The sequence below is a fragment of the Xiphophorus couchianus genome, chromosome 3, assembly GCF_001444195.1.
Source record: "Xiphophorus couchianus chromosome 3, X_couchianus-1.0, whole genome shotgun sequence".
In the NCBI taxonomy this organism is placed as follows: Eukaryota; Metazoa; Chordata; class Actinopteri; order Cyprinodontiformes; family Poeciliidae; genus Xiphophorus; species Xiphophorus couchianus.
This window is the reverse complement of record NC_040230.1, coordinates 14,810,081-14,836,684: the sequence shown is the minus strand read 5'-3', so window position 1 is coordinate 14,836,684 and position 26,604 is coordinate 14,810,081. Positions and strand designations below refer to the sequence as shown.

At 36.6% G+C, this 26,604-nt stretch overlaps 1 protein-coding gene across 2 annotated transcripts in view; it reads left to right on the top strand.

The window, feature by feature from the left end:
• Positions 1-26,604, top strand: part of kcnn3 (potassium intermediate/small conductance calcium-activated channel, subfamily N, member 3) — an 85,094-nt gene that overhangs the window by 15,274 nt on the left and 43,216 nt on the right. For both annotated transcript variants that reach the window (XM_028013068.1, XM_028013067.1), the window contains exon 3: positions 6,503-6,598. In XM_028013068.1, coding sequence (XP_027868869.1) covers positions 6,503-6,598 — 96 coding nt within the window. The remainder of the gene's footprint in view (positions 1-6,502; positions 6,599-26,604) is intronic.

Here is a 26,604-nt window from a genome sequence, read left to right as displayed (position 1 = left end):
GTGGTGCAGCATTGTGGTTGCAAACCTGAGTAATAACAGGCAGAAATAGGGTAATTTGTCCAATCAGTGCGAATGTCGAGGCAGCACGAGGACGTGGTTGTTACCACTGCTGCCTCACAGCGAGTAGGTCTTGGTTTAAGCTTGGCAACCAGCTGGGGCCATTTTTCCTTTCCATGTGGGGTTTGCGTGTTCTCTTTAGTCCTGCGTGGGTTTTGTCCAGGTGGACTAGTTACCTCCCACAGCCCAAAGACATGCATGTTAGATTGATTGGCGTTTCTGAATTGGCTGTAAGCAGGTGTAAGCATGCGCGACTGTGGGTTATATGTTGTCATATGACAACCTGGCCTATTTAGGCTTTTACTCTTACCTCTATGCTGTCTGACAGAAACCACTTCTCTGTAAATCTCTTGACTATCAGGTTTTTACAGTTAGTACTACCTACCATAATGCAGCTTTTAAACTGTGACCATACTAGAAATAGGTTTTAAAATAGCACCATCGGAAACAAGAGATGAAACGAAGTGATTAGACTTGGTAATATCCTGTCACAAGGTATACATTTGAAGAAGAAAAAAATGTAATGGAAAGCTCCCTTGAAAAATTCTGGCATGAAATCCGCCTGTAAAACCACAACCTGTCATTAATTAGTGGCTTTTGGAGGCGCTGGTAGATGACAAGCTTTTGAACTTTGCACACAGCAGAACAGCTGGTTCTCCTCTTTATGCTAACCTAATCCCCTGTTCTCTCAGCAGGACCACAAATAAACGCATTTCAAATGGTATAAAACATTAACTGGGTACAGAAATGTGACAGTGCTAGCAGATGCAGAAAAAACAAAAACAAATCAGTAATTCTCAGATATGGAAGGAGGATAACCAGATTTCATTGTGCGTAAAAGCATGCGTGTCATCTGCGTGCGAGCCTGGAACTGTCAACATTTGATTCAGCTTATTTATATAGAGACATTTCAAAACAAATATCATCTCAAGGCTCTTAACAAAAAGTCAATTCAATTCAATCATGCAAACAGATTCGCACTGACATTCATTCACTGTGCTCGACCATATAATTGGCTACAGAGCGTTGCAAGTGTTAATATTGCTTGCGTTTTTATATTTTTTTTACTTTACAAGCACAAACATTTCTGGGTTTTATGTGCCAGCTCAATCAAGTGATGAATGATGGTGAAGTGGAAAAAACAGTACATTTTCAAGCATATTTGGAAATGTTATGTGCATACACTGTCTTGTGCTTTCATTGAGCTACTCCTTTATAACAACCAGTGCATCAAGGGCCTATAGTAAGTAAAGTCTACTTGTGTGTAATTGAATCTCAATATTAATGCAGCTTTTCTGTGAAGGTTGGAAAGATAAGATTAATGAAAAGCATCATAGAGATGAGAACACAACAAACTGACATGACCCAAGAGAAAAATAGGCTGACAACGTTTATATCAACGTTAACAACACAGTATGTGCACAAAACTTTTCTTTATTTTTGAAAGTCATTTGTCTTTTATTCCACTTTAAAACAATTCCCTAATTCATGTTGGTTCATCACAAAAAATTATTTCAAATACATTTTAGTTTCTTGTTATAACATAACAAAATCTGAAAAGGCTCATTAGGTATGAGTACTTTTGCAAGGCGCCTCTTTTATGAATGCAAAGGAGCATTGCCTTTTTTGATGGAATTAAGCATTTTCTGTCATTGTGGCATCAAAGAACAGAAGCTTGACATTAGTGACAGTATAATAGGCAGATTTGAAAATAAATGAAAGAAGGAAAAGCACGTAGACGACAGGTGGTTGAAGAATGAGACCAGGGAGAGAAATGACGTGAACTTCAAGCCAGCTACATTTCAGCTCAGCCAGTGTGATCATGCTTGAACAGACATGCTGCTGCTGGGAGCCAAAGCTGAAAACCTGCATTTTTCTCATTAGCACAACAGCGTTGGCTTCCCTTGCACCTAGTTTGCTTCGGAGAGTACAAATGAGATTTTAGCAGCGGAGAGGGAGATTGATGCAGGACAAACAAGATGGGGCTTTTGCAGCGTTGTGCACTGGCCCAGAACCACACTTTAATAGCAACAAATGTGAGGTGTCAAGTTGACTTTGTTTGCTTTTTTTGAATCACATGAATAATGAAAATAGTGTAATATTTTGTGCAGTGCATTCTTTGTTTTGAATAATTATGGGAGAAAATAAATTCAAAGAAGACTCTCGGTGAGGATTAGCAAACACAACTCTTTGTATGTTTAAGTGTTTGTTTGACGTTAAATTAATGCTACTAAGGCCAAGAAGAGTCCAGAGAGACTCAGAATAAATACAGCAACACACCTATTTTCCACAACGCTGACGCGGAGTATATTGTCATGAATTCAAAATGCTGTGTGGAGCGTTTCATGATGAATGCTTAGCAGCATTCCGCTCAAAAACCCACAGACATATCTGATCTGAAGTGTAGCAGTCTTAAGGTGGCGCGGATCTCATCTTCGTGGGGTTATCTGGCTGCAGCACTCAACCTGACCTTGTTGAAGGTAATGATGAATGCACTTTGGAGGTTGTTTGTGGCTGCACATGTTTCGTTTTGCAATTCTAAACCTAGTCCTTGAGCTGATGTGGACAAATGAATCATTTTAGCAGGTATGGGCTGAAGAAACTAGAATATTGACTGCTACAAGGTTCATCAGCAAAACCATTTGAAACATTTTGACAACTTCAATATCATTAGCAAGATTATTTATGCAATTTCTTTTTTAAAAAAGCAGAGCATTGATAAATAGTGACACACTAATACATTTTATCTGTCAACTAAGCTGGTTTTTATTATTAATTTTACAGCAGCTAATAACAGTGTTCTGCTATAAACACTAAAAGTCTCAGGAACTCACTGCTCTCCTGCACTCATTGAGCTGCCACAATATCACCCATCTGGAAAACAGTTGCCGTTGTTGCGGTCTTAAAGAAACTAAGGCCATGATTTCCGTGTAACCCGTTACTGTTACATTGAATTCATACAATGGAACATGACTGCAATGTGCAATCATGTTCAACCCAGGTAGGTTTTTTATTTAACTACTATTGAATCCAAATCTACCTGTTGGCGTCGCTCAACTGGATCCCTTCAGCTTTTGCCTACAACGATAATAGAACACATGTGGCCTACTATCAATCTTCCATGAGCAATTAAACACACAGGGTATCGGGATCCTTAGTCAGTTTATGCTGTGATGTTTGAAAATTTGCAACTCAACGTTTTCTCTAGTTTTGCTTACGATATCCATTAATTTTTGAACAATTTCTGAAAGTTTTGCCAGAACATAACTATGGCTATGTTCAAATGCACCCCACATGCTCATTTGCATCACACATATTAGACTTTTTCAAGACAATCTGAATGACCCAGTTAAGATCTAACAGTTTCATCTCCCATAAAATACTCCCCACTTTCATATGTGGTACTATAGCGACTGCAATTTGTTCTTTTTTTTTCTTAGCTTCCTCTGAACGTGAATGTAGCCCAAGTCATCTGCACTCACAAAAAACTGTGGAGCACCACAGGGGTGTGAGCTAAACTCTTTACTGTGCACACTACTCACTGACTGTTTCAGTTCTTCACCAACCACTTCCTCCCTAAAATACTCTGATTACGCTGCAGATATCTCCTTTCTCTTTACTACTACAAAAACAGCTGTTTCATCTTACTGTAACCAGAAGTAGAAACTAAAACTACAGGCTTTTCTGGAAGAGTTCGAAGCCCTCCTAAGCATGACCAGGTTTCTCCAAATGCTCCCACCAAACTGGTGGAAAAGGCATTCATGAGAATTAGGAATTATTCAAAAATACTTAGAGCAAATGAGAAGAAAGAACTTGAGGGGGAAAAAAACTGTTTCTGGGCTTAGAATATTTATCCTTACCTTCCAATTATAATGTATTTGTTTAAACAATGCTGTGCCGTGAAAATGAATTTCCCTCTGGGGAAAAGAAAAGATCTAAAGTCAAAAGTATTTTGAAGAGTTTTATTAATGCTAATAATTCAACTAAAAGATCAAACCCAGAGATGAATCTGAAGTGTCTGTGTGAGTGTAGCGTGATATTCTCAGGCGTCTGTCCTGTTGACCCGAGCACCACATGCATATTAATATGTAGCTAAGAATAGTGGCCAAGAAATTAATCTTAACTGCCGTATGACTAATGTGAGCTAAATCAAAAAGTGACCTTCTAACTAAAAAAGGTATTCATATTTATGACACCAATTAAAACCACTTTGTTGAGGTATTCTTAAATATTAAAATTTTTAATAACCTTAAAAATTATTGCCATCTGTTGGCATGTGCTTTGAATAAATTTCTGAATTACACCCATTAAATGTTGTTTCTTTGCACAATATGGTAATATAAAAATTATTGACACATTTCCAAGTGGGCTCAGAATTACAACAAATGATAAAGCATTTCAATATCAAAAATGGACTTTTAAATTAAATTATGTCTCCTGGCCAGGTTTAAATGAATAGAGAAGCTCCAATTTAATTACTTTAGGGTCACATTCAGTAATATTCAATGAATTAGAGTATTACTTAAAAGTTAATTTATTTCAGTAACTCAAATCTCAAAGTGAAACATTAAATCAATTCATTAAACACAGACTGATGTTTCAAAGGCTTTATTTCTGTTCATTATAAGAATTTTCCACTTACAGGTAATGAAAACACATTCAAGATTTGAATATTACATCAGACCAATTAGAAACATTTATACAGAAATGTAGGCTTAATGGAAAGTATTTTTAATAACGTATTAAAGGTTATTAATTTTTAAAAGTACTTTACAGCTGACTAACAAACCTTATCAGAATGCATATTCTAATTTAATGAGTACACACGAGTCAGGTCTAAATTTGCCATTTAGAAAATATATACATTTGTGGCATGTATGTAGCAATAATTCACAACAATTACTATATAAATAGTTTCAGTCTATATCCAATCACATACAAAAAAAAGGTGTTGGGAGGTTTGCTTGTCTCTCTCCAGCCACCCACCATTGGGCAAGAGGCGGGGTACAGCCTGTACAGATTTCTAGTAGATCACAGGGTAACACAAAGACATACAGGACAAAAAGCTCACACACACTCACACCTAAGAGCAAGTTAGAGAGACACTTAACAGCTGAAAGATTTTTCGACTGTGGAAAGAAGCTGGAGTACCCAGAAAAACCCTCTTTCAGCACCTAGAGAGCATTCAAAACCCAGGCTGCAATTTGAGCAGCCTGGGTTTTGCTGAAAGACAGCAGTGCTGCCATGCAGACCTGGACTATCTCATTTAAAAACAAAATGCAACATTAGTTATGCACATCAAATTTGAAACCAATCCAGCCAGTAACATATCTGTAATAAGTAAGATTTAAAACCATAAACAGATAAAAGTGAAAAAAAATTTTTTTATGAAAACTTATGCTTATGGCAGGTAGAGATATATACTGTATATTGTCTATTTGTCATAAGTATGCCACATCTCAGAAATAAAAAATGTTTATGTAACCCATCACTGCAAACTAATAGGAAAAAAATATTTTGAGGTGTTGATGAAATGTGAGTCCGATGATTTGACAGACAGCAGCGCTCTGAATGGTAATCCCTCATGCCTTTCTGTAGATCTCATGGTGCATGACGAAAAAGGATGAGAGGAGGAAGGAGTAACCAAAGGGAAGTGCAATGGCCAGACTAAATCAGCCCCACCAGATCCCTATTTTTACTTATATATATATTTGAATGTTTAAAATCTGAAGAATCAGACTATGTTTAAATAGTTTAAATAGTAACACACTTATTATGGTGAGTTTTATAAGTAAGTTTGCTGAACTGATTTTTGCTTAAGGAATTTTTCTTGTTCTCTGTAAATATAGTCATTAAACCAACAACTACAGGTTGTTCATTGGGCATCTTGTAGCATCTAATTAATTTGAAACTGAATTTGTTATTAGCATTGTAGGACTTGGCTGCATTCATTAATCCATTCATTCTCAGCATATACGTTTCTTTCTTTTGCTGTGTCTTGCACAAATACTCAAGTGAGGATTTCTGTGTGCATTGGTGTGATAACCACATGATGTTTTGCTTTGCTCTAAGTGAGAGGTTGGTGGGCCTAGAAGAAGCCACTGAAGTGCTATGAGGTGTATTGATTGGAAGTTCCCCACAGCATTGATTATAAGCACTATCAAACCAGACAAGCAGAGGATTTAAAGCTTGACTCCAGACAGATATTGATGAGTCAAACACTACAGTTCCACTTTACTTAGCTTCCTGTTTTAATATGTGACATCTGAATGATTACATGAGGCTGAATGTTAATTCGAGTTATGCTTTTTTTTTTTTTTTTTAAGTTTTCCGGTTTTTCGTCTAGTTCTACAATCAAACTACCAGAACAAACAATTCCTTCTCAAACATCCATTTGTTTTTATGTCCTTTATGATGTTAATAACTGTATTTTGTCTTTCTGCAGAGCTCCATGTACTCTCTGGCCCTGAAGTGTTTGATCAGCCTTTCCACAGTCATCCTGCTGGGCCTCATCATTGCCTACCACGCACGTGAGGTTCAGGTAGGTCACCTGTATGTCCATGTGCAGATGTACAGAATGTGAAAACCAGATGCCATTTTTAATAAGCCTGGGGAGATTGCAGTGATTATAATTATGACATCTGTTGATGAGCGCTAAACAATGCGTAGCTGAAAAGAAATCAAACCAAAATGATGATCTTTGCCATGTACCAAAAAAGCAGATTTGATTAATTTATACAAATGTATTAACATTACACAAAATTACCACAAATATCATCTTATTTTAGAACTATACAGTAAAGCTGTTTGCTTCCACTTTTAATCAGCTGTGATAAAGTCCTGGTTACTCTGATAAGACATTCCAGTTTTTATTCAGTTTCACATTTCCTGGCTGAGACAATTTCTGATTTCCTTTGATTTATGATGTGCCAATTCCTATTTTACTGATTTTCTGCTTTTCTGCAAAGATATAACACATAAAAGGATTTGTTGATAGTATTTTGAGGGATGTAGTGAATTTCAATCCAACATAAATCCCATTTATGTATCAAAGTATATCTCCCTAACAGTTATGAAGAAATATGTCGCTGATTGAGGATCTTCTAAAGCTGTTGTTGAACTGTCAGACAGGCATTAAACATGTCTTAAAATAAGAAAATGAATGTGTTCTGCTTTTAATGCAGCCTTGTCCTGAATAGTGCATGGGCATTGAGATTAGCGGTGAGGAACTCACATCTTCATAGTGTTACATGAGGTTAAGTAATGCTAATATTGGGTCATATTTCCAGTGTGAAATATGACCCATAATGACCCATATTTCCATAGCAGCTGTCACAGTTGAAGTGCCCATATGCTTGTGTACAAGATCTGTATTGTGGAATTTCTTTCAACCAAATAAATTTCTGTTCATTTATCTTAGCTGATTATCTCATTATTCAAGGGAATACATTCAGAAATGTGTAAGAAGGCAGCTTATCCTCATTCACTACTGAGACGTAAGCCACATACACAAAATATAATGGGGGTATTAGTTTTAATTTTATAATTAGGACATTTTGTTTTACTGAAAAATTTTTATTGTTAAGTGAAGAGATCACAGATCAGAACCAATCAAAGAAAAACCATCTGGGTCCAATCTCCAATTAAGTGGGATATTTCTATTTAAATTCACAACAGATTTAAATTTATATTCAGTTGTGTTTCCCGATCCCAGTCCGTAAGGAAGCCAGTTCTCCAGGTTTTGAAGACTCCCTTGCTTAACAATAGCTGCTTTAAATTATTGCACAATTAACCAATTGTTGCAAAACCTCTTGACTAACTACTGCTGCAACATTTTCCTCTCGATGCGGTGTACCCTCAGCACCAGGATTGGGAAACAATGACATATAGTTTCAATTAAATTCTAATTTCACTCCAGTTTAATAGAGTCAATACAGAGCAATGATGATTGCATTCTAAGATGTCTCCAATCAGCATACAAACATAGCAGTATAACTAATTGACTCCCGAAATAGATTAAATCTGTGCAAGTGGTCACTCAGTGACAGCGTAAATTTCTTTTGCTATGAAGATGATACTTATTCATGAGCATAGATTAAACCGGTCAGATAAACACAGATCAGATTTCACAGTTGTTGTTAAAAAGCTTGTGTTTGACGTTAAATCAAACACAAGCAATATTTCAGAAGTGGTTGTTACTCTCTTTCAGGTTCTTTGCAAGAACCTCATAAGAGATAAAGTTACTTTATAATTCTCTTCTCATAAAGAGAATTATCATTTTAGCTTAGAGAAGTGTTTCCTTATGCGCAATCAGACTTTCTCTATTATTCTGTCCAGCTATAAATTAAACTGACTCCAAATGTAAGTAACTTTCCTTTAACCAAGGAGTCGACTGTGCTGTATGCATTAACAGTGTGGCAGTATGAGCGTAATAATCAACTTGTGAGGGAGTCTGCTTTAAGTAACTCTGTTCCATTAGGAAGTAGAACTGAGGAAAATTATAATGAAGCAAATTCTTTTTCTACCTCTGAAAGCTGCAAAAAAAAACCTTTTAAAAAACATAAAGGAATATGTATCGTATTCTCCTTATGCTTCAGTGCTTGAAGAGACATTTGTTGTTGTTTTTTTGCAGGGACAATGCAACTAAAAATGCGTGAAATAAATCCCAGCTATGTAATTTATGGTAGATAAAACAAAAAAGAAAGACAGAAAATGAAAAGGGATAACATATTGGGCAACACAGGATTGGAAAAAACTCATTTTATCTCTTCCCCTCTTTGCTTCCTGCAAATTCCTTTCAGCATCAGAGCCACCTAGACTGCAAAACCTAACACATTTTATTTTTCGGAGTAAATTTTATTTTGCTCAATAAATATTGTCCAAATTCAAAGCAAGTACAAAAATTTCCATCCCTTTCAGGCATTATTTGTCTCGGTGTCCAATTGTATATTTTTGCAAACATTTTTTTCTACCCATGCCAGTGTTTGTGACCATAAATTTAGCAGCATGACACATTACTGCAAAGTGGTATAAGAAAAGTCTACACAAAAAGCAGTTTATGATCAGATGCTGCTTAATTTAGATGCATCACTGCGATACTTGGTTGACTTCAAACTGACTTGTGCAGTTATGAATGTAGCAATATAGCATGATTTTACCAGGATTGATTACATAACTGGCAGGTTGAAAAGAATTGGTAGGAGGATGAGAGACAATGACATTTCTTACTGATATTTAATATTAATGTTTTTATAGTTATGTCTTGACTAGACCACGATAATGAGACTAACGTGGAGCATCAAAATTTTTGTTGAAAATTGGCACAGATGGGAACTTGACTCACACAAAACAAAGACTCGAGATTTGGGCTTCCCCTCTAATAACTTGAGACTTCCGTTAATCAAAATAAAAGCATTTTCCATCCCACTGATGCAGAATTTACATTAACATGTGTTAATGAATTTCTGCTACTTTGTTTGAACATAAATCCGGATTTGTTTTACTGATGAGGTAAAGCCTGCATCTTATGAATATGCAAAATGCAGTTTACAGAAGTCTCTTTGCATGAACAATACAAATAGTTTCAAAAGAATTTGAACAGAAAGACAAATATTAAATGCTATGTTGTGTAATGAATATAGCATTACTAATATTACAGCAAAACTGGGGCAAAACACTGCTATTTAAATTTATAGCTTACGGCAGTGTAGTGCTATAGGCGGACTAGATGACATGCATCCAACAAGCGAAAGCTCACCAGGATGAAACCATTAGACATGATTTGTGTCGTATCTCCTGTTTAAGGAGAATAATTCAGCGCGGACCAACTGTGTCTTGACGTTATTATCCACTTTATTGAACAGCCTTCCCAGACGTAACACGTCCAACCCCGTGATCCCCCACACACAATCCTATTGGTCTACTGTACTTTCTATAACGTAACCTGCGTAAAGCATTAACCCTTAATGCACTGTATTCAGATACACCACAATTTGGGCTTGAGATAAAAGATTTAAGACTTACATTGAAGTTGATATGAAAGACAGAAAACTTGATTTGGATTTGGGATCAAAAACTAGAACCTTGATTTGGACTTGAAAGAGAAGAGTGGAGCTTTTTCTTGATCTCAGTATATAAGACAAGATCCTTGATTTGGACTCCAGATGAAATTCCTCAGAATTAAATTGGACTCGGGATAAAATAAGGTGAATTGTACCTTGGGCAAAATACCTCAAACCTAATATGGATTTTGTGCAAAATACTTCAAACTTGACCTGCAGTTGAGGCAAACAATTTGGATTAGAGGTAAAATGCTGGAGAAGTGGATTTGAGTTAGGATAAAAGTCTTTTAGTCTTGACATAGGAACAGCAGACCAGAGTATTATGCCTACAATTGAACTTGAGATAAAAAAAAACTGGAAACTTGTCTTGTACTTGTGAAAACTGAAAATTGAATTTTAATTTCGTACTAAAGACTGGAAGCTTCTCTTAGACTGAGGCCAAAGATGGGGAGCTTTACTTGCTATTGCAAAATAAGACTTGACATTTTCTTGGATTGTTAAAGAAGTCATCTTTATTAGGGATGCTCCGATCAGGTTTTTTGCTGCCAATTCCGATACCGATCATCCATGAGGCCGATATCTGCCGATCACCGATCACTACTGATCACCGATCACTACTGATCACCGATCACTGCCGATCACCAATCACCGATCGCCTGAAATGGCTGTTAATTTTTTGCTTTAAGTATAAATGATACTATGTTATCTGGCAAAATGGAAAACGCATCTTTCAATAAATTCACCTATTTTAAACATAATAGACATATTTTAATACATATCTAAAGTATATATATGTATTGTAAGTTACATGCTGCAGCTTTAAGCAGATGATCGGTGTGAGAGTTCAAAGTGGCGGTCCAAGAGCGAGAGCAGAACCATCGTCTTACACCACTTGTTTTCCTGCGTTGAGCCTGGACGTAGCCAAACTCCGTTAAGTGCTTGTTTTTTTAAGTGCCATATTAGACTCGTTGTGTTGATGCATTTTGACGTGCTTCACCCTGAGGTAATTTTTTGCCGCAACACGCAAACGTCCCCATTCACTCTCAGAGCGTTAAAGTTCCACACGACAGGGTTTGTTGACACGCGCTTGCGCAGAGTGAAGGAAAGAGGAGATCAGCTGCACACGCCGGCTGCAAAATGAGATAAATTTGATCGGTTCTGGTCATCGGCAAAAAGAGACAGTGATCGGCGATCACCGATCATAGACTTTTTCACGGAGATCGGCTTATTGTGATCGATCGGCACACCTCTATGTTAATCTCTACCATCAACCCTGAAAGAAGTGAGTTTTTGCTCTGGTCCAGGACAGGTTTACTGCTGCTGTTCGTTACTGATTTTTCAGTGCTGCAGCTGTTTTGTTTTGTAAAAAATAATATTTTAAATACAAAGCCCATCTCAGGCTCATCTGAGCTGTGTCCATATTGTTCACATCGTGTTGTTTTCCCTCAGGTTGCTGAGATAGACCCGAGTACCCAGGTGTGAGTCGACGCCACCCAATTAATTACATTAATGAGAGTCTTGGTGGGATCGACAAAGCTGGCTCCATGGCCTTGCAGCAAATAGATACACACTGTACGTTAAATACATGTAGAGCCGATAATAAAACTGCCATTCAACATATCCATATCCACAGAGAGCACAATTTAATACACAGAAACTAAGACACACACATCACACACAGCCTTCACCTCTTGTAAGGCTGAAAGAATCAATCAGAAATGCTTTCATGCTTCATTATATTTATTGTGGTGTTTGTCATTTCACTGATACAATGCTACCACAGTCATTTAGCTGGGGTTCTCATCTGAAACCATTTCCAGCTGATGCACATAGACAATTTATTGACTAACATGGGAGCCTCGTGGGATCCAGTGAGGGTCCCCAGAGTGGTTATTACTCTACCGGTAGACCATGGTGCCTTGCTAATCTTTAGAACTAAATATTTAAGTGCTCTGACTATTTCCCCTTTATTTCTTCTCGCTAGTAGATGTCCCTAAAAAAGGTATTGGACAATTATTCTTGATCTTGATCCAGAATTAACTGTATTCAGTCCTAATTTTTTAGGGTACAATCAGCTGAGGTTTAACCAAGAGAGTGTGGGAGAAACCGTCACAGCATGGTCCACTGTTAAAAAAGTCATTAATAATGTTCCAAGAAAAAGAAAATAACTCTTTCTCTAGCTTTTTATTCACATGATTAATTCGATCTGCAAAGAAAACATGCCACATTATCAACAAGTCACAAAAAACCCCAGAAAGTAAACTTACATTTTCCTTTGCAAATCAGAAAATAATTGAAACAAAAAATACTACAAGGAAAAACAAATTGATATACCATAGTGTTAGCGAGGGCTGCACAATATTACAAAATATTCCAATAATGGTATTATTGGAAAATATTACAATAGTGACATTGATTGCAATTCACATTTTCCTGCTCCTGTCTGTGTGGTTGTAACTCTCTTTCTTTACTCGTGGCCTCAAATCTGCCATGAGGTTAAATATCTTATGGCCATGAGAAATGTGTATGTTTGATATATATTAGTTCTAGTTTTAGTAGATACAGTAAGTGCAAAATGGTTTGTTTACAGACACAAAATGGTCACAGGAAAGGACAAAATACATCTTGCTGAGAATGAACACGGTGAATTAATTAGCTTCACATATCAAAGAGCTTCAGGTAATTTGAAGTATATAAGTATTATTAATCCATATTATTACATACTTTATTATAAAATGTTTTAACTTTGTAGCACTTGTTACTCTGATTAAAAAAAAACCCCTGAAAACGTGAATTTGGAATAAAATAAAGTGTAATTAGGAAGATAATTAAGCAAATGTTCTAAGTTAAGACAACTTCTTGAAAATAGAAGTCCCACACTAGGTTGCTATGTTTTATAAATTTCCGGGTATCTGTACATACATGCAACAGTCTCCTGTTACACCTCAAATTCAGATTATTTACTTTCCTTACTCTTGCAAACGACTCCTTATTTCTTGAGGCAGGAAAAGTAATTAAGTTAATCAAGTTTGGGTTAAAGTGTTTTGTAAAATTAAAGCACTTATCATCCGGTGTTGTCAACGTTAAAGCCCCTCAGGGTAGCAAACACAAAATTGCAGGCAAAAAAATGCTATTTCTTGTGCTTCTAAGTTCCAAACAAATTTAATAAAAAAGAATTTGACTGTCACCAGTTGCTCCTGACCTTTGACCTAATCTAGAAACCTAGAAATAAGGTCTACATGTTGAAAGTTCATTTGAACATTTTAACTCAACTCATCACTTAAAATGTTTGTGATTAATCTGGAGGTTAAAAATCGCAATCAGTGTTATTTACTGTCACAAGCTAATGAACTGACAACCATCCTGATGTTGACAGCTTGTTGACACAAAATAACTGCCTCAAATTCATTAATTAAAAATATATCTCGTTTCTGCTCATGAAGTTCGAAGTCACTTTAACACAAAGCGTCCATTATCCATCCACGCCTGCTGTGGTTGCTGCACGTGATGGGGATGCTAATGCCGGCAGGAGATTGGGAGCATGTTGAGCTGGCAAAAGAGATACAAAATGGTCTTTTGTTAATCTACTCTACCTAGAATTACTTACTAGGATAAGTAATTCCTTTTGATTAAATAAAGGTAGGACTTTGGGAGGACGCTGCCAACGTAGAGGTGGGAATCCCTGCAGGTTGGGGGAGGTGATGTTGGGATTTAGCCTAAAATCACTTTGGATAATCGTTTGAGTGAGGAAGGTGATAATATGTGCACATTTCTACACAGCAGCAGGTGACAGCTTGACAGGGTAATTCTTGTTTACAGCTTTAGTTTTGGCTGCTATTTTTCTTTTTTAACAAATTCTTGTGTTAGGAAGATTTTCTCACTAAAACTGCTGGGTTTCAATGAATGATATGCTTTAATAATGTCATGTGTATGATTGATAATACAGGTTTAAAAAATTGAGTCCATTAAAGAATATAAAGTAACATCGTATACTATCCTGAAATATTTGCATTCAGTGTGTTTTCGGTGTCTGAATCTGAATAATGGCTTTTATTTTCTAACAAAGGTCTAACTGTTATAATGCAAACTTTTATTTATTTTGTATTCGTTTAGACATTACAAATTTGAAACATTTACTTTGTCACAAAATTGTGCTTTTTTATGAATAGATCATATATTTTTGTGACTTAATCAATTAATTTTTACAAATTTTGGGTTCTAATTTTTCCAAAAATTAATTAAACGCTAGTGGTTAGTAGAAGCTCTGAATTTGGTTCACTCTCTTTCCTTCTCTGGTGTTTTTGCTTTGTGTTGACCCTGTGATGAACTGGCTTGTTCTCCTGTGGTTTGTTGCACTGTCTTTCACCCACTGATATATTTATGGAAAATGAGTGGACAGAAAAAAATAAATACTTTTATGGGGAAAAACCTAGCCTAAATCTTTAAAACATAAAAAAAATATTTGTTGTACATGCATTGTGAACATCTGCTTACTACCTTAGTGCTACTTCAAACTTGAATTGAAATAAACTTCTACATTAAAGGCTTTTTCTTTAGTTTAAAAGGTCTTTTAAGGGCAATCAGGATGCAATGAGGTGTAACAATTTTAATCCACTGCTTTTGCTCACTGTAATTGAAAGCTACACCATATCAAAATCGTAATGCTTACTACTTCAACTTATTGTTCTTTTTCCTCAACCCTCTCATAATCACAGCTATAGAAAAGCTACGTAATTACATGCTGCAGCTGCTTCCTGACGGTGACATAGTGGGGTGTCCCTGAGATTTATTCATTACCTCTTTGCAAATTTAAAACTGTATTCATCCCAGAAGACTGCCTCAGACCAATGCATTTTTTATGACATTTGTGCACCTGCCCTCCTGACTCCACCCTTGTTTACCTTCATGGCTGAACAGCATGTGTGTGTTGCACGGGTTATTGTTGGATTCGTCAGGCACAAAATGACGCACATTGTGAGAAACATTGTCATACAAAATGAAAGGCATTGTTCAGTAAATATCTCATTCAGAGATCGGACCAACTCCATTGAGCATTTTGACTCCCAAGTTGCAGGATATTACACACAAACCGCATGTATGTATTTTTATGAGACATTCATTTAGCAGTTGCTGGGATCTGAATGATGTTATCAAGTTTAGCTGACATTTACATTTCCTCTCTCACTCTCGCTCATTCTCTCTCTAAAGTCCTTTCTGGTTTCCCTCTTCTCACGTCTTTTATCTCAGTACGGTTTGTTTACCACCAGAAGTATGCTTCTCCATCTTTCTTCCCTCTTTCTTTTGCCTGCTGCTCCTCCGACATTATCAGATTAGATTTCTTCTCTCTTTTCCTCCATCGGGCTTCAATTCAATTTTGTTGTAGAGTCCCATATCCTTTTCTCTAGACTTCTCTACTCCCTTATTACGCGGCATTCAGCTTCTCACTTGCTCCTCTTCTTTGCCCCTGTTGTACTTTAACACTCATATGAATTTCTCTCACTCTCTTCTTTTTTACTCCTGTGTCATGAAGAAGTAAAAGACCATGAAAGTAGTTTGATTGTGTCTCTTTTCTCTTTGAGTTACTCTGCATCTTTTGCTTACTTAATTGCCTCCTTGCCAGGCTTTAGGTTTTACACTTTAAGCTCTTGTGTAATCTGGTGGGGAGCAACCCAAACTCAAAGTTGTAAGCCTAATGTGAGCAATTAATGGTTATCTTCACTGACTGCAATGGTTTTATTTGTCTTATTAACATCACAAAAGAAAAATGGTGCTTCCTCATTAATGTCTGGGAATTTTAATCTTTAATGAGAGAAATTTTAAAAGATTAACCTGAGAATTGCGCGTTTGATCAAGTTCTAATAGTATATGTTAATCTATCTACATGTACACCAGAATCAAGCTGCCTTGCACTTCCAACAATGTTCAATCAACACAGAGGTGGAAAACTTAAACCCATTGTGACAGAAGTCATGACCTGACTGCTTTCTTATTACTCAACAAATCTAGTTGTTTTCCTGGGCTTTTTTTTTTAGCCATCTTTGCAATCACAGTGCCACTGCCATGGCACTGTGATTTAGAAGAAACAACACTTCTTCAAATTATGAAGATTCTTCACAATCTTCATAATTTTCTAAAATAAAATTTGAGGTTTCTGCTCCTCCACCATAAGTTCCAGCTTTGTTGTGACATAGAAAGAAGACAATTTTCATCAGCTAAGCAGCATGATGAAATGCTTCTTTCTTCTCCTCCTACTGCTCATTCTCCTCGTTCTCCTCCCTCCAAAATTGCTAAGCCTGCTGTCACACTATTTTCTATAATGTCTGAAATTCACAATGTTCTGCTGCATTAGCACAGGAAATGTTCCTTGGGCTTTGGTTTTTTGTTTTACTACAGCAAGCATTTTTGATTATTGTTTCATACGGGATCAACTGACCATCACAGAACAGCATTTAATGCCATCAGTTTTATCTTTAGCTTCAGATCTATCAAATGAGGAAGACATCTTAATAATGTAGTTATTCTGCTTGAGCTGTAGTGCAAACATTTTTAACTTCCAAAATAGCTATTGTTGCCTGGCGTACGCAGTGATCAAATTGTGAATTCTCCACTTTATAACAAGAGGAAGCTGGAGCATTAATTTCACATGGCCTTATTTTTTCCTATATTGTTGAAACGAAACACAAATAAGGAAGACAGGGTTACAAAGATAGTATAGGAGGATGGTGCTTTATATTTTCTGTGTCCTTTTTCACATCAACCTAACAAGGTTTGTTTGAATTTGTAAACTGATTGTGTTTACAGCCTAGCATTTCAAATAAAATGCTGATTTCTATGAGCAAGACTTGCTGCAGCTGAAGGTTCCTACATCCTATATCCAAAGCCAAACATAAAAAGGACTAGAGGTATAATTTAGGTCAGAACAAAATCAAAATTCAGAAATCAGAAATTGAGCAGAACTTCCACAGATCATACTGATCTCAGAGAGGGCTTGTGAAGAGTGGAGAAAAATATATTTCTGTAAGCTGTTGAGGACATTTGGGCGTAAAATCATAAATATATGATGTATGTAACTACAGACTTAAATATAGATAGTTTGTTTCTTCTTTACTGGCTTCTTAACTGAATACTGTCTTCTTGCAGAAGTTTACACATTCTTAAGTGCTTATTCGGGGGGTTATTTGTGGCTACTCCTCTGCTGTGTAATATACATGAAAGCACAAAATAGGACTGTTAGCAGCCATTAATCTCACTTGTTCCCGGTGCCTAAAAATGTTCATACAAATATCTACTGCAATCAGCTTAGACTTGTGCTTCTTAAGAATGTTTTAGGGGTAATTTCTGCCTTGTGTGGAAAATAACTATACATATTTAGTTTAAATCGTACTTTAAATGTAGTACCGTGTGCATAAAATGTCCTTTTCATTTTTTTGTTTCTCTGCGTTTGAAATATTTTTTGTCTTTTGATATTGTGCATCAGAACATTGATACTTAAAATATCTGTTTTTCTAGCAGGTTTGCTAGAAATGAAATCTCTGAACTCACCTGATTCTGTTTTGTGTGCCTGTGGCCCTTTAGCCAAAACTAGCAGTCAGTAGACAAGAGGATAAGAGTACAACCTGGACATTTAGCTATGCAAATACAGTCACCAACAAATAAAAAAAATAATAATTATATTCTTGTTTAGTCAAATTTGCATTTATTTTTTGTTGGAACCAGATAAAAATCCCATGTATGCACAGGGAGCAACCACTGGACCAACTGTGCAGACCTGTGAGCGTAGCTAGCACTTTATTATCTGCAAATTCACTGAGGATGGCAATCATTTCTAGCCCTCTTAAACTGTCATCTATTAATTCTGAAATGGTGTAAATGTGTGTTTAACTCGGTTGCAAAAACTCATCAGAGGAAGAAAAAAAACACAAATATGTTAAAAGAATTAATCCAGGTGCCATTTTCCACCTCTACCCTGAGACATTGAGCACTGGTCTGATGCTTTGTCTAATCAACTCAAATTTATTGGACAAATATAAAATAATACGGACTTACTCCACTGCAAAACTGATTTTAGATCTGTCTATTACAGTGTTTGTTTCAGTCCCTGCAGTTACTGTTAACCTTTTTTTGCTGTATTTTGTATCTTTCTGAAGTCTTTAGAAATTATTTGCAGCTGAGCTCAACACAGTAGTACACATATTCGGACTTTTAAACACAAATATGAATTGCATGACTCATTTTTGAGTCCATACATCTTTTACTGCAGAGTTGAGCAGCGGTTGCTGATTGTTTATCTCTACCTACTGCGTCTGACAGCAGTATTAGTGGATTTAATGTCAGGGGATGACTGTTGTCGATGATGACAAAAGGAAGGGAAAGAAAGTAGATAAAATCCTTGGCAAGACTGTAAATGATCTAATTTGCCATAAACATTTCGGCATATTAATCATCCGCCCATCAACAGTGTTGATAATTGATTGTTGTTACAAATAAAGCACAAATATTAGATGTATTCTTTTGTTATACTGTGCCAGTTGTGGTTGTGGTGATGAGCAAAATCAAAGCAGGTAATTGAAGAATTTTGTCACAGTACTTTCATTAAGTTTCATTAAGTTTAATCAGAGCCTATTTAACTACATGTTAGAATTTCAAATGAACTACTATTAACTAAAGCGGTCCTGATTAAGAGTTTCTGTCCCTTTTATTGGCTTGACGCCTTTAGTACTATTAATCTCTTGACATTGAGTTCGAGTCTGATGCAGCTTTAAAATTATTACCATCAACACCTTTATATTAGAGCTGCACAGTAGACTGAATCACAGTTATCATTGCAGTGTTAATGTATGCGGTTGCAAGGGACTTTTTTGGGTGCTCTATCTGGCTAGATATTATATTTGCCATTCACTAATATTCTGCCATATTCTGCCTGCTAATGATATAGTGTTACCTGCTAGATAGACTTTGATTGCTCTTGAAGCAAAAATGCTCAAGTGCACAAATAGTGATGTGGAAATTGTGAGAAATGAAAAAAATATGAATAGTGTTTCTCTGCTGTTTTGCAGCCCAAATATAGCTGCTTAGTATCTTGGCATGAATAGTGCATGAAGTTAACACACGACTTTTAATTAATATTTCATGGTGTACAGTGGAAATTAGACATTAGTTGTTGCATTGTGTCCCAACTAACTTACGAACCAATGATATTGATGTTTTCACAGCAACAGATACTTTGTCCCAATGTACGTTTCTGTTGTTTAAATGCAACATGCTGTTATAATATAAAGTTAGGTAGTTCAACAAAATCTCTACAATTTCAGTGGGTCACCTAAAAAGTGTATAGGTTTACCATTTATGTTTGACTCAACTCATACAGCTAGACTTTATTAAGCAATAGTCTTACGCTAGCATTTTTACAGTTTATTTTGATATGACTCATTGATAAATTAGCTCTGAACACAATCAAATACCATTGCACTTAGGGGAGCTGCAGCAGCCAATTTAGTCACTCATTCCCAATGAATGGTACTTTAAAGGGTGAAATTAATAGATTATTAGGAAAACCAGATTTGTGCAATCAACCACTAATGTGCATCATGTACAGTATAATGCAGCACTCAAATAACTTGCAGTTTTTACAAATTAACTTTAAAAAAAAATTCTGCCGCATGTTTCTCTGGATAAAAGATAAAAGTATGGGAGAAATAAAATCACAGACAGTGCTCCAACAAACCACAGCACTGCTGTTATCAGCTGATCTGTTCAGCACCGCGATCAATACATTCATACAGTTGAACAAAATTCATAACACTGAAGTCATTGCTGAGATTAAAGTCCTTCCTCTTAATTTACTGAAAGTATTTTTGCTTTTGTCTGTGAAGTTTGTATAAAGAATAAGATCAAAGACCCAGAATTACTTTGTGAAGTAAAGCTTTGAATGTTTGAAATGGTGAAAACATTTAGGATTGCTTCTGTTTCGAAACATTCAAGCTCTGCAGAGTTCCTCAGTCATTGTCTTAGCAAACTGCTTTGTACTAAAAGAAAAAGTTTGATGATTGCTTGTACAACGGTGCATTCATATTGTTGTGAGGCGCCACTGCAGCACTGGTGACTCGTTTGGGTTCAGTAATTGTCTGTATTTGTGTATTTATTGGAATTCGTGGTGATGATTAGAACCAGCATTAACGTATCGCCAGGGTGTTGTGATTCACCCTGAACAACCTCTTTCCATTAGACTGAGTTAACTACAAGACCAATGGACTGCAATTGTTTAGACTTAATGGAGACTGAGAAGGGAAATATATGGGTCTAGTCAATGCTAAATCAAGACAAAACCCATTAGGACGACAACTGACAGAATAGTGAAACATCATGAATCAGTTGTGATTCAAGTGGCTAATCAGAGAGATAATTTTAAGGCCTAAAACCAGACAATGTTCAAAGGCTTGATTTAATAGAAAAAGAAAAAACAGAGAAGTGCTTTGCTGTGAAAAATCATTTGTTCTTCTACAGATGTCTTGTTTCTGTATTTTTTTTCTTCCCTCATTTCAGATCATCAAATGGATTTTAATATCAAACAGAGTCAATTCAAAATGCTGCTTTCAAATTATGAGATCATTTATTCAGGAATAAAAACAATCCACTGTTACTCTATGAAACCTAGTATCTGGTGGTGCTACCCTTGATAGCAACAGCTGCCATCAAACATTTGCAATAATTAGCAATAACTCGTACTTTTCCGTAGAAGACTTTGAGTTTGACTTTGTTGAACTTAGTGTAATAAATGAATGAATAAAGTTATATACAAAGAAAGTGCATTTAAAACAAAAGCAAACAAAATAAGAACAGTGTTGCTCGTCTTTGCAGAATTGTTTTTATTTAGCAACATAGAAAATATTTTGAGCATGAATCACATAAGGTTGCAAGACAAAATCTAAAGAAGATTTAGGTTTGGACATGTCGTAGTGTTTTATATCATTGACCTGCTGATTAACCTGCTTGAGCATAAGGGTAGAAGGATGTTTGAAACTTTGCCTTCAGGTACAACAAGTCCTTCAGGCACTGAAGCAGCATAGCAGCCCCAGACCATCCCACAGCTAACATCATATTTTATTTTTTCTGTTTATTCATTTTCATCCAAAACAAAACAATTATGTACAATAGAAAAAACATGCTAATAAATAAAATGAAAGGCAGCAGAAAGAAGAAATAAATCTTATAATATCTTCCCCTTTTATCCCCAAAAATATATTCAAACAACAGAGATTTTACTGGAGCTACTTGGTGATCATCACTCAGGCTTTTTTTTTGTTCTTTTTGGTTAGCAGTGGTCTTTTCCATTGATGTCACTTTTACCCAGTTTCTTTGTTGAATCCTGAACACGAACCTATGCTGAGGTAATTGAAGCCTGCAGTGCTTCAGATGCTCTTCTCTGTTTTTCTTACCTGCTGGATTAGTCATTGATGCTGTTTTGGAGTAGTTTCGGTAGGTTAGCCAGTCTTGAGGATGTTCATTACTGCTCCATGTCTTCCTCCATTTGTAGATCATTGTTTCCAGTTTATTTCACGATGTGATTTGTTGCTTTTCGAGATCTTTTAGTCTACTTCATGTTGTCAGACAGGTTAAATTAAGTCTTGTCTCGACAGTTCTGGCAATTATCAGACTGGGGTGTGGTTTGTAAAACTGAACTCAGCTTCCCAAAAAAAACTGACTAATCACAGTTAGTAAATCATCTAAGAAGATTGGCCATTTTTTTCAAAGAGACTAAATTGGCCACTTTTCTTTATTTAATAAATAAAATCATTGTTTGAAAAAGCTTTTTGCAGTCATCTTTGTCTGATATGTATAAGTATTTTTAGAACCAAAATGTTTCATTATTGCTAAAGGTACACCAAAGAACCACTTTCCAGTAGCTCTGTATATTTGAGAAACATACTTCTGATCTGTCATGTGTTTTGTACATGCCCAAGAAGTGGAAGGGCTGCGTTTCGCATGAATCCCTTATCCGCCATCTCAACCTCAGGCTTCTCTTGTTTTCTTCACAGGTAGAAACAAACTCAGCAACAACAGAAAAAAACCCTTCTCTGATGGAAAATGATTCATTGTAGTTCATGCGTTTGAAAGAAATCTGCACTTGAAAGGCAAAAATTGAATTGATGTTGAAATTAATCAAATAGAAACTTTTAAAGAGAGTGTGCAAGAAAGGGATGTTTCTCCAGTCCATTAGTGCACTTTAAGCATTACTGACTCGTGTTATTCGGTTACTTTTGGAGAGTTGTAGAGGCATTCCATTGATCAAGAAGACAGCAGCTTGGCACTCATGGACACTCAGAGGAAGGCAAGATGGCATTAGAAAACAAAGTGAGCTGTTGTCTTGCAAGGGAGATGTCTTTTCTCATTGAGGAAGACGCCTATACTTAGACAGTAACTTAATGATGTCATACTCTGCAGATTCTGCATCATGCATGCTCGATTTGGTCTGTGAATGATAGAGGATGACAAAATGTAACAGCAGATCATAACGGAATCTTGACTCTGGACATGAAAGAAGCAATTCATCTGTTTTTTTCCATGAAATGCTAATTTATCAAATCCCATGTGTGTCTTATTTACCCCAGGACATTTTTGGGATTACAGCATGTCTTTCATATCTGCTCTGAATGAAGGAAATTCCTTGTCTCCAGACACCACTGGTGGAAAACTCTCTTCACTCCCTTCCACTTGCTGTTTTTAGACCTGCCTGAAAACAAGCCTGCATAGCACATGCACACGCCTGACTTGTGATCTTTTCCTCATCTGTCACACTTTCTAACACTTCCTTTTCACTTCTCTTCCCCGCTTTCTGTACTCCTGCTTGCGTAGAAACAGCCACCGGGGTGTTCCCTCACAACTGCAATTACAGTGAGGGAAAAGTGTGTTATCCTCCTTGAATATTCATATGTATCACCGTGTGGGAATCTGGGTTTGTGTGTCGAGACCGTGTATGGGCGTAGGGGTGTGTGTGTGTGTTCAGTTTGCCCCACTTATTTTGCCTTCCTCTTTCTGGGCTTTCCATGCTACAGGACCCAGACATTCCCTTGAGTTCTCACTGTGTGGGTAAAGGTGTGTGTGCTAGCTTTTCATGCTTCGTCACTGTCTCCTTTAGTAAATATCTCCTTTAGCATGCGTTAGCCCCTTTACCTCCTGTGGGAAGTGGAGATTTGATATGTATTTTTCTTGCACATGCACACCGTTTTGTAAGGTGTTTGGATGCATATGTGCATGTACACATGATATCATATGCAAAATATTCTTTGTTGCTGGCTTTGCAGAGGTAGAACATTCAGTCTGGCTTCATGATTTGAGGCATCTGGAATGAGAAACATGAAGGCCCTCTGAGGAAGCTTTAGAGGTTAACGCATGGTTGGCTGGCTTGTTGAGAGGGAAAGACTGAGAGGTCGCAGACTCCTCTAGCAGGCAGCAGGAGCAGACGGGGAAATGCCGTGGGTGGAGAGTGGCCTGTCAGACTTCACACCTTCACCTCTGTAGACACCTCAGCTTATTTTTAATGCCGATCATTTTCACACATTTTTTTCTCCCTTTTCATTTTGTCTGCTTTTTTTCCAACTGGCGTCTCTTTCTTCCTTACTGTGTCCTCTTTCTGTCTCACTCACTTTCCGTTTTGTTTCCTGTCCCTAGCCTTCTGCCCTGTGATGTCACAGCCTGTTAAAATTAAGTGGACACATCTTCTTTTCCAAATCTCTGTCATCTTCCCCTGTGGGTTTGTTCTTTATGTACAAGTTGATTTAACTGTTATCCAACCTCAGTCTATCTTCATCGACTGAAACTCCTTGTATAACTTGCGTACATAAAAATACAACCATTAGAACACTTAGGCGACCAGAAACCAATCAAGTAACTAGGAAAGAATGCAAACAACTTAAAAAATATTTTCTTTCAAATCATTCATTGCATTTTTATCCAGATGTATTTAGAGGTCCAGGTTCCGAAACAGCTTTTTCCCACTTGCCATCAGACTGCTGAACTCTTAACTGGACTGCACTTAAAATCTGGTCTCCACTTTATACCTTGCACATGTACAGAGCTAAGTAACTTCCATTTTACTGTCAGTCCTGCACTTTATATTTTATATTTATATTCATATTTTATACTGTATTTTACTTTATTCTGGAGTAACCTCACAACATTGGAAGCTCAAAACATTGTCCTGAGCCGTATGCAACGAAATTTCGTTCTGTATACACCCTGTGCATGCAAAATGACAATAAAGTCAGTCTAAGTCTAAGTCTAAGGTGCTATATTGACATTTAACTTTTAAAGAATTAGACCATCCAACTATTTATCTTCTACACCTGATTATCCTCGTACGGTCAGTGCCAATTTCCAGTGGTCATTGGACAAGAGGCGGGGTAGGCGCTCAACAGTCCATCACAGGGCAACACAAAGATACACAGGACAAACAATCATGCACACACACTCGTACCTAAAGACAATTTAGAGAGACCAATTGAAAATGAACAGGGAGAACAGCCAGGGTTTTAAACTCCAGGACCTTCTTTCTGCAAGGGAACGTTGCTGCCAATTCCACCACTATGCAGACATAATGTATCTTTGAGAGCTTAAAAAAATAATCCTTTTTAATTTCCTCTACTTTATTTTTGCATAAAGTGAAAAATTAGCTCTCTTAACAATGCAGCCTTTCTAGTAAAATAAAGCAGTCAGCATGCATTCTGTGCTTCTTACTGTTTTCTAAAGCAGCTTTCAATTATTGTAGCTTTAGTCGCTCCTTATAAATGTTTAATAACATTTTAACTCAAAGAAACAGAGCAGAATGAGCTGTACCTTATAGGTGTTAAAGTTGTATATTCATCGTTTATTGCCAAATAAACTCAGTCTTTAGTGGTTTTGTTAAGTACATTGGCTTTTTAACTTTCCAAAAGCTTTAAATACCCAAGTAATTTGTGAAAGCTGCGTGCATGCTGTGGAACTGATTTTTGGATTAGTTTTCTTTCTTTCTTTATTTATTTATTTATTTATTTATTTATTTATTTATTTATTTATTTAACTTTTTATGAGAGATAAGATAAATGTAACATAGTATAACATGATTTAAAAAGCAGTGTTACAGGAAGAAGCCAACTTAATAAACACATTTGTGCTGCAAAGCATGCTCGCCTTGCTTTAAATGGATAGCTAAGCTCCCCTCCAGTTTAGTGGTGATTAGCCCACAGCTGGAAGTTCACTGGTTTGGATCTTGAAGGTGGATTTTTCTAGCTATGGCAGCTTTCTTTGAAAGTTTAAAAAGCATCTACTTTGGGTTAATTAGTGACTCTTTTTTTCTCTCAGGACTGAATGTGTGGATTGTTGTTGGCTTGCTTTGCCCTTGTGTTGTCCTTGTGATGCTTTGCCACGCTGACTGCTTGGACAGGTTGCAGAAAATTAATGAGAAGGTGAGAGTTGGTAGAAAAGCATTTGATTGGCAAAGATCCTGCTTTAGTGGGACTGTGAGAAGAGTTTGTATGATTGGATGTTCTCTGTATGCACATTAGGGGTTAACAATCATCATCGCTGTGACAATTTTAAAACATGTTTACATAATATGCGTTTAATCTGTGTGGTTCATGAATGTTTTATGTGTAGATTTATGCAGTTTTTTAAGATGTGCCTAGAATTTTCCTCTAGTTCCTGCTCATATGCAAAAAAATCCTATTTTTCATCAGCAGATGATGAAGACTAATAACCATTTGCAACCATTTGGAGACTAATTTTGCTACGCAGTCCTCCGTCATCCCTTGCCTCTGCCCTCTTCATGTAGGGGCAGTGGCACTCACTCACTCCCAGTGACAGATTACTCTCCTAATGGAATTTAATTATTTATCCCTTCCTCATGGCGATTTCGCCAGGAAAGGACCAATCGCGTGACTCTATGGCAGGACAGGACAGGAGGGGAGGACGCAGGGAAAAAGGAAGGGAGAAGCACTTATTTCCTCTAGCAGTGCTGGAAGGAGGCTCACTTCCCCTCTGATTCAGAGAAATGTCATATTGTGGAAGACAAAAAAACTGAGTGGAGGATGCTGGGAGAAGGAAAAACACATAGAGTGCAAATTTATATGCATATGATTTTAATGCAGAACCAAGGCGCAGAAACTTGTTTTTTTTTTTGTCACATATAAATATATACGTCTAGTATTCTTGTTTCAAAACAACTCAAGCTTTCCCTTTTAACATTACAGTGGCTTTAAACTTCTTATCATGAATTGCTAGTGTCAGTGTGGAGTTTCAGCACTGCTCAATGTCTAATGAAACAAGGCACCAGTCTTCCTCTTGTACTTGTCGTTTGCCACTCAAACAGTTCTAATTAAATAGCCTGACTTTGGTATCAAACATTACTTTAGAAATAGAAATATAAGTACATTTCTAAGTCATAAACAAATGTGTTGTTGATCTGAAACTAAATATAGATTAAGTGTTTTTCAAGTCTTTTATTTAAGTCTTC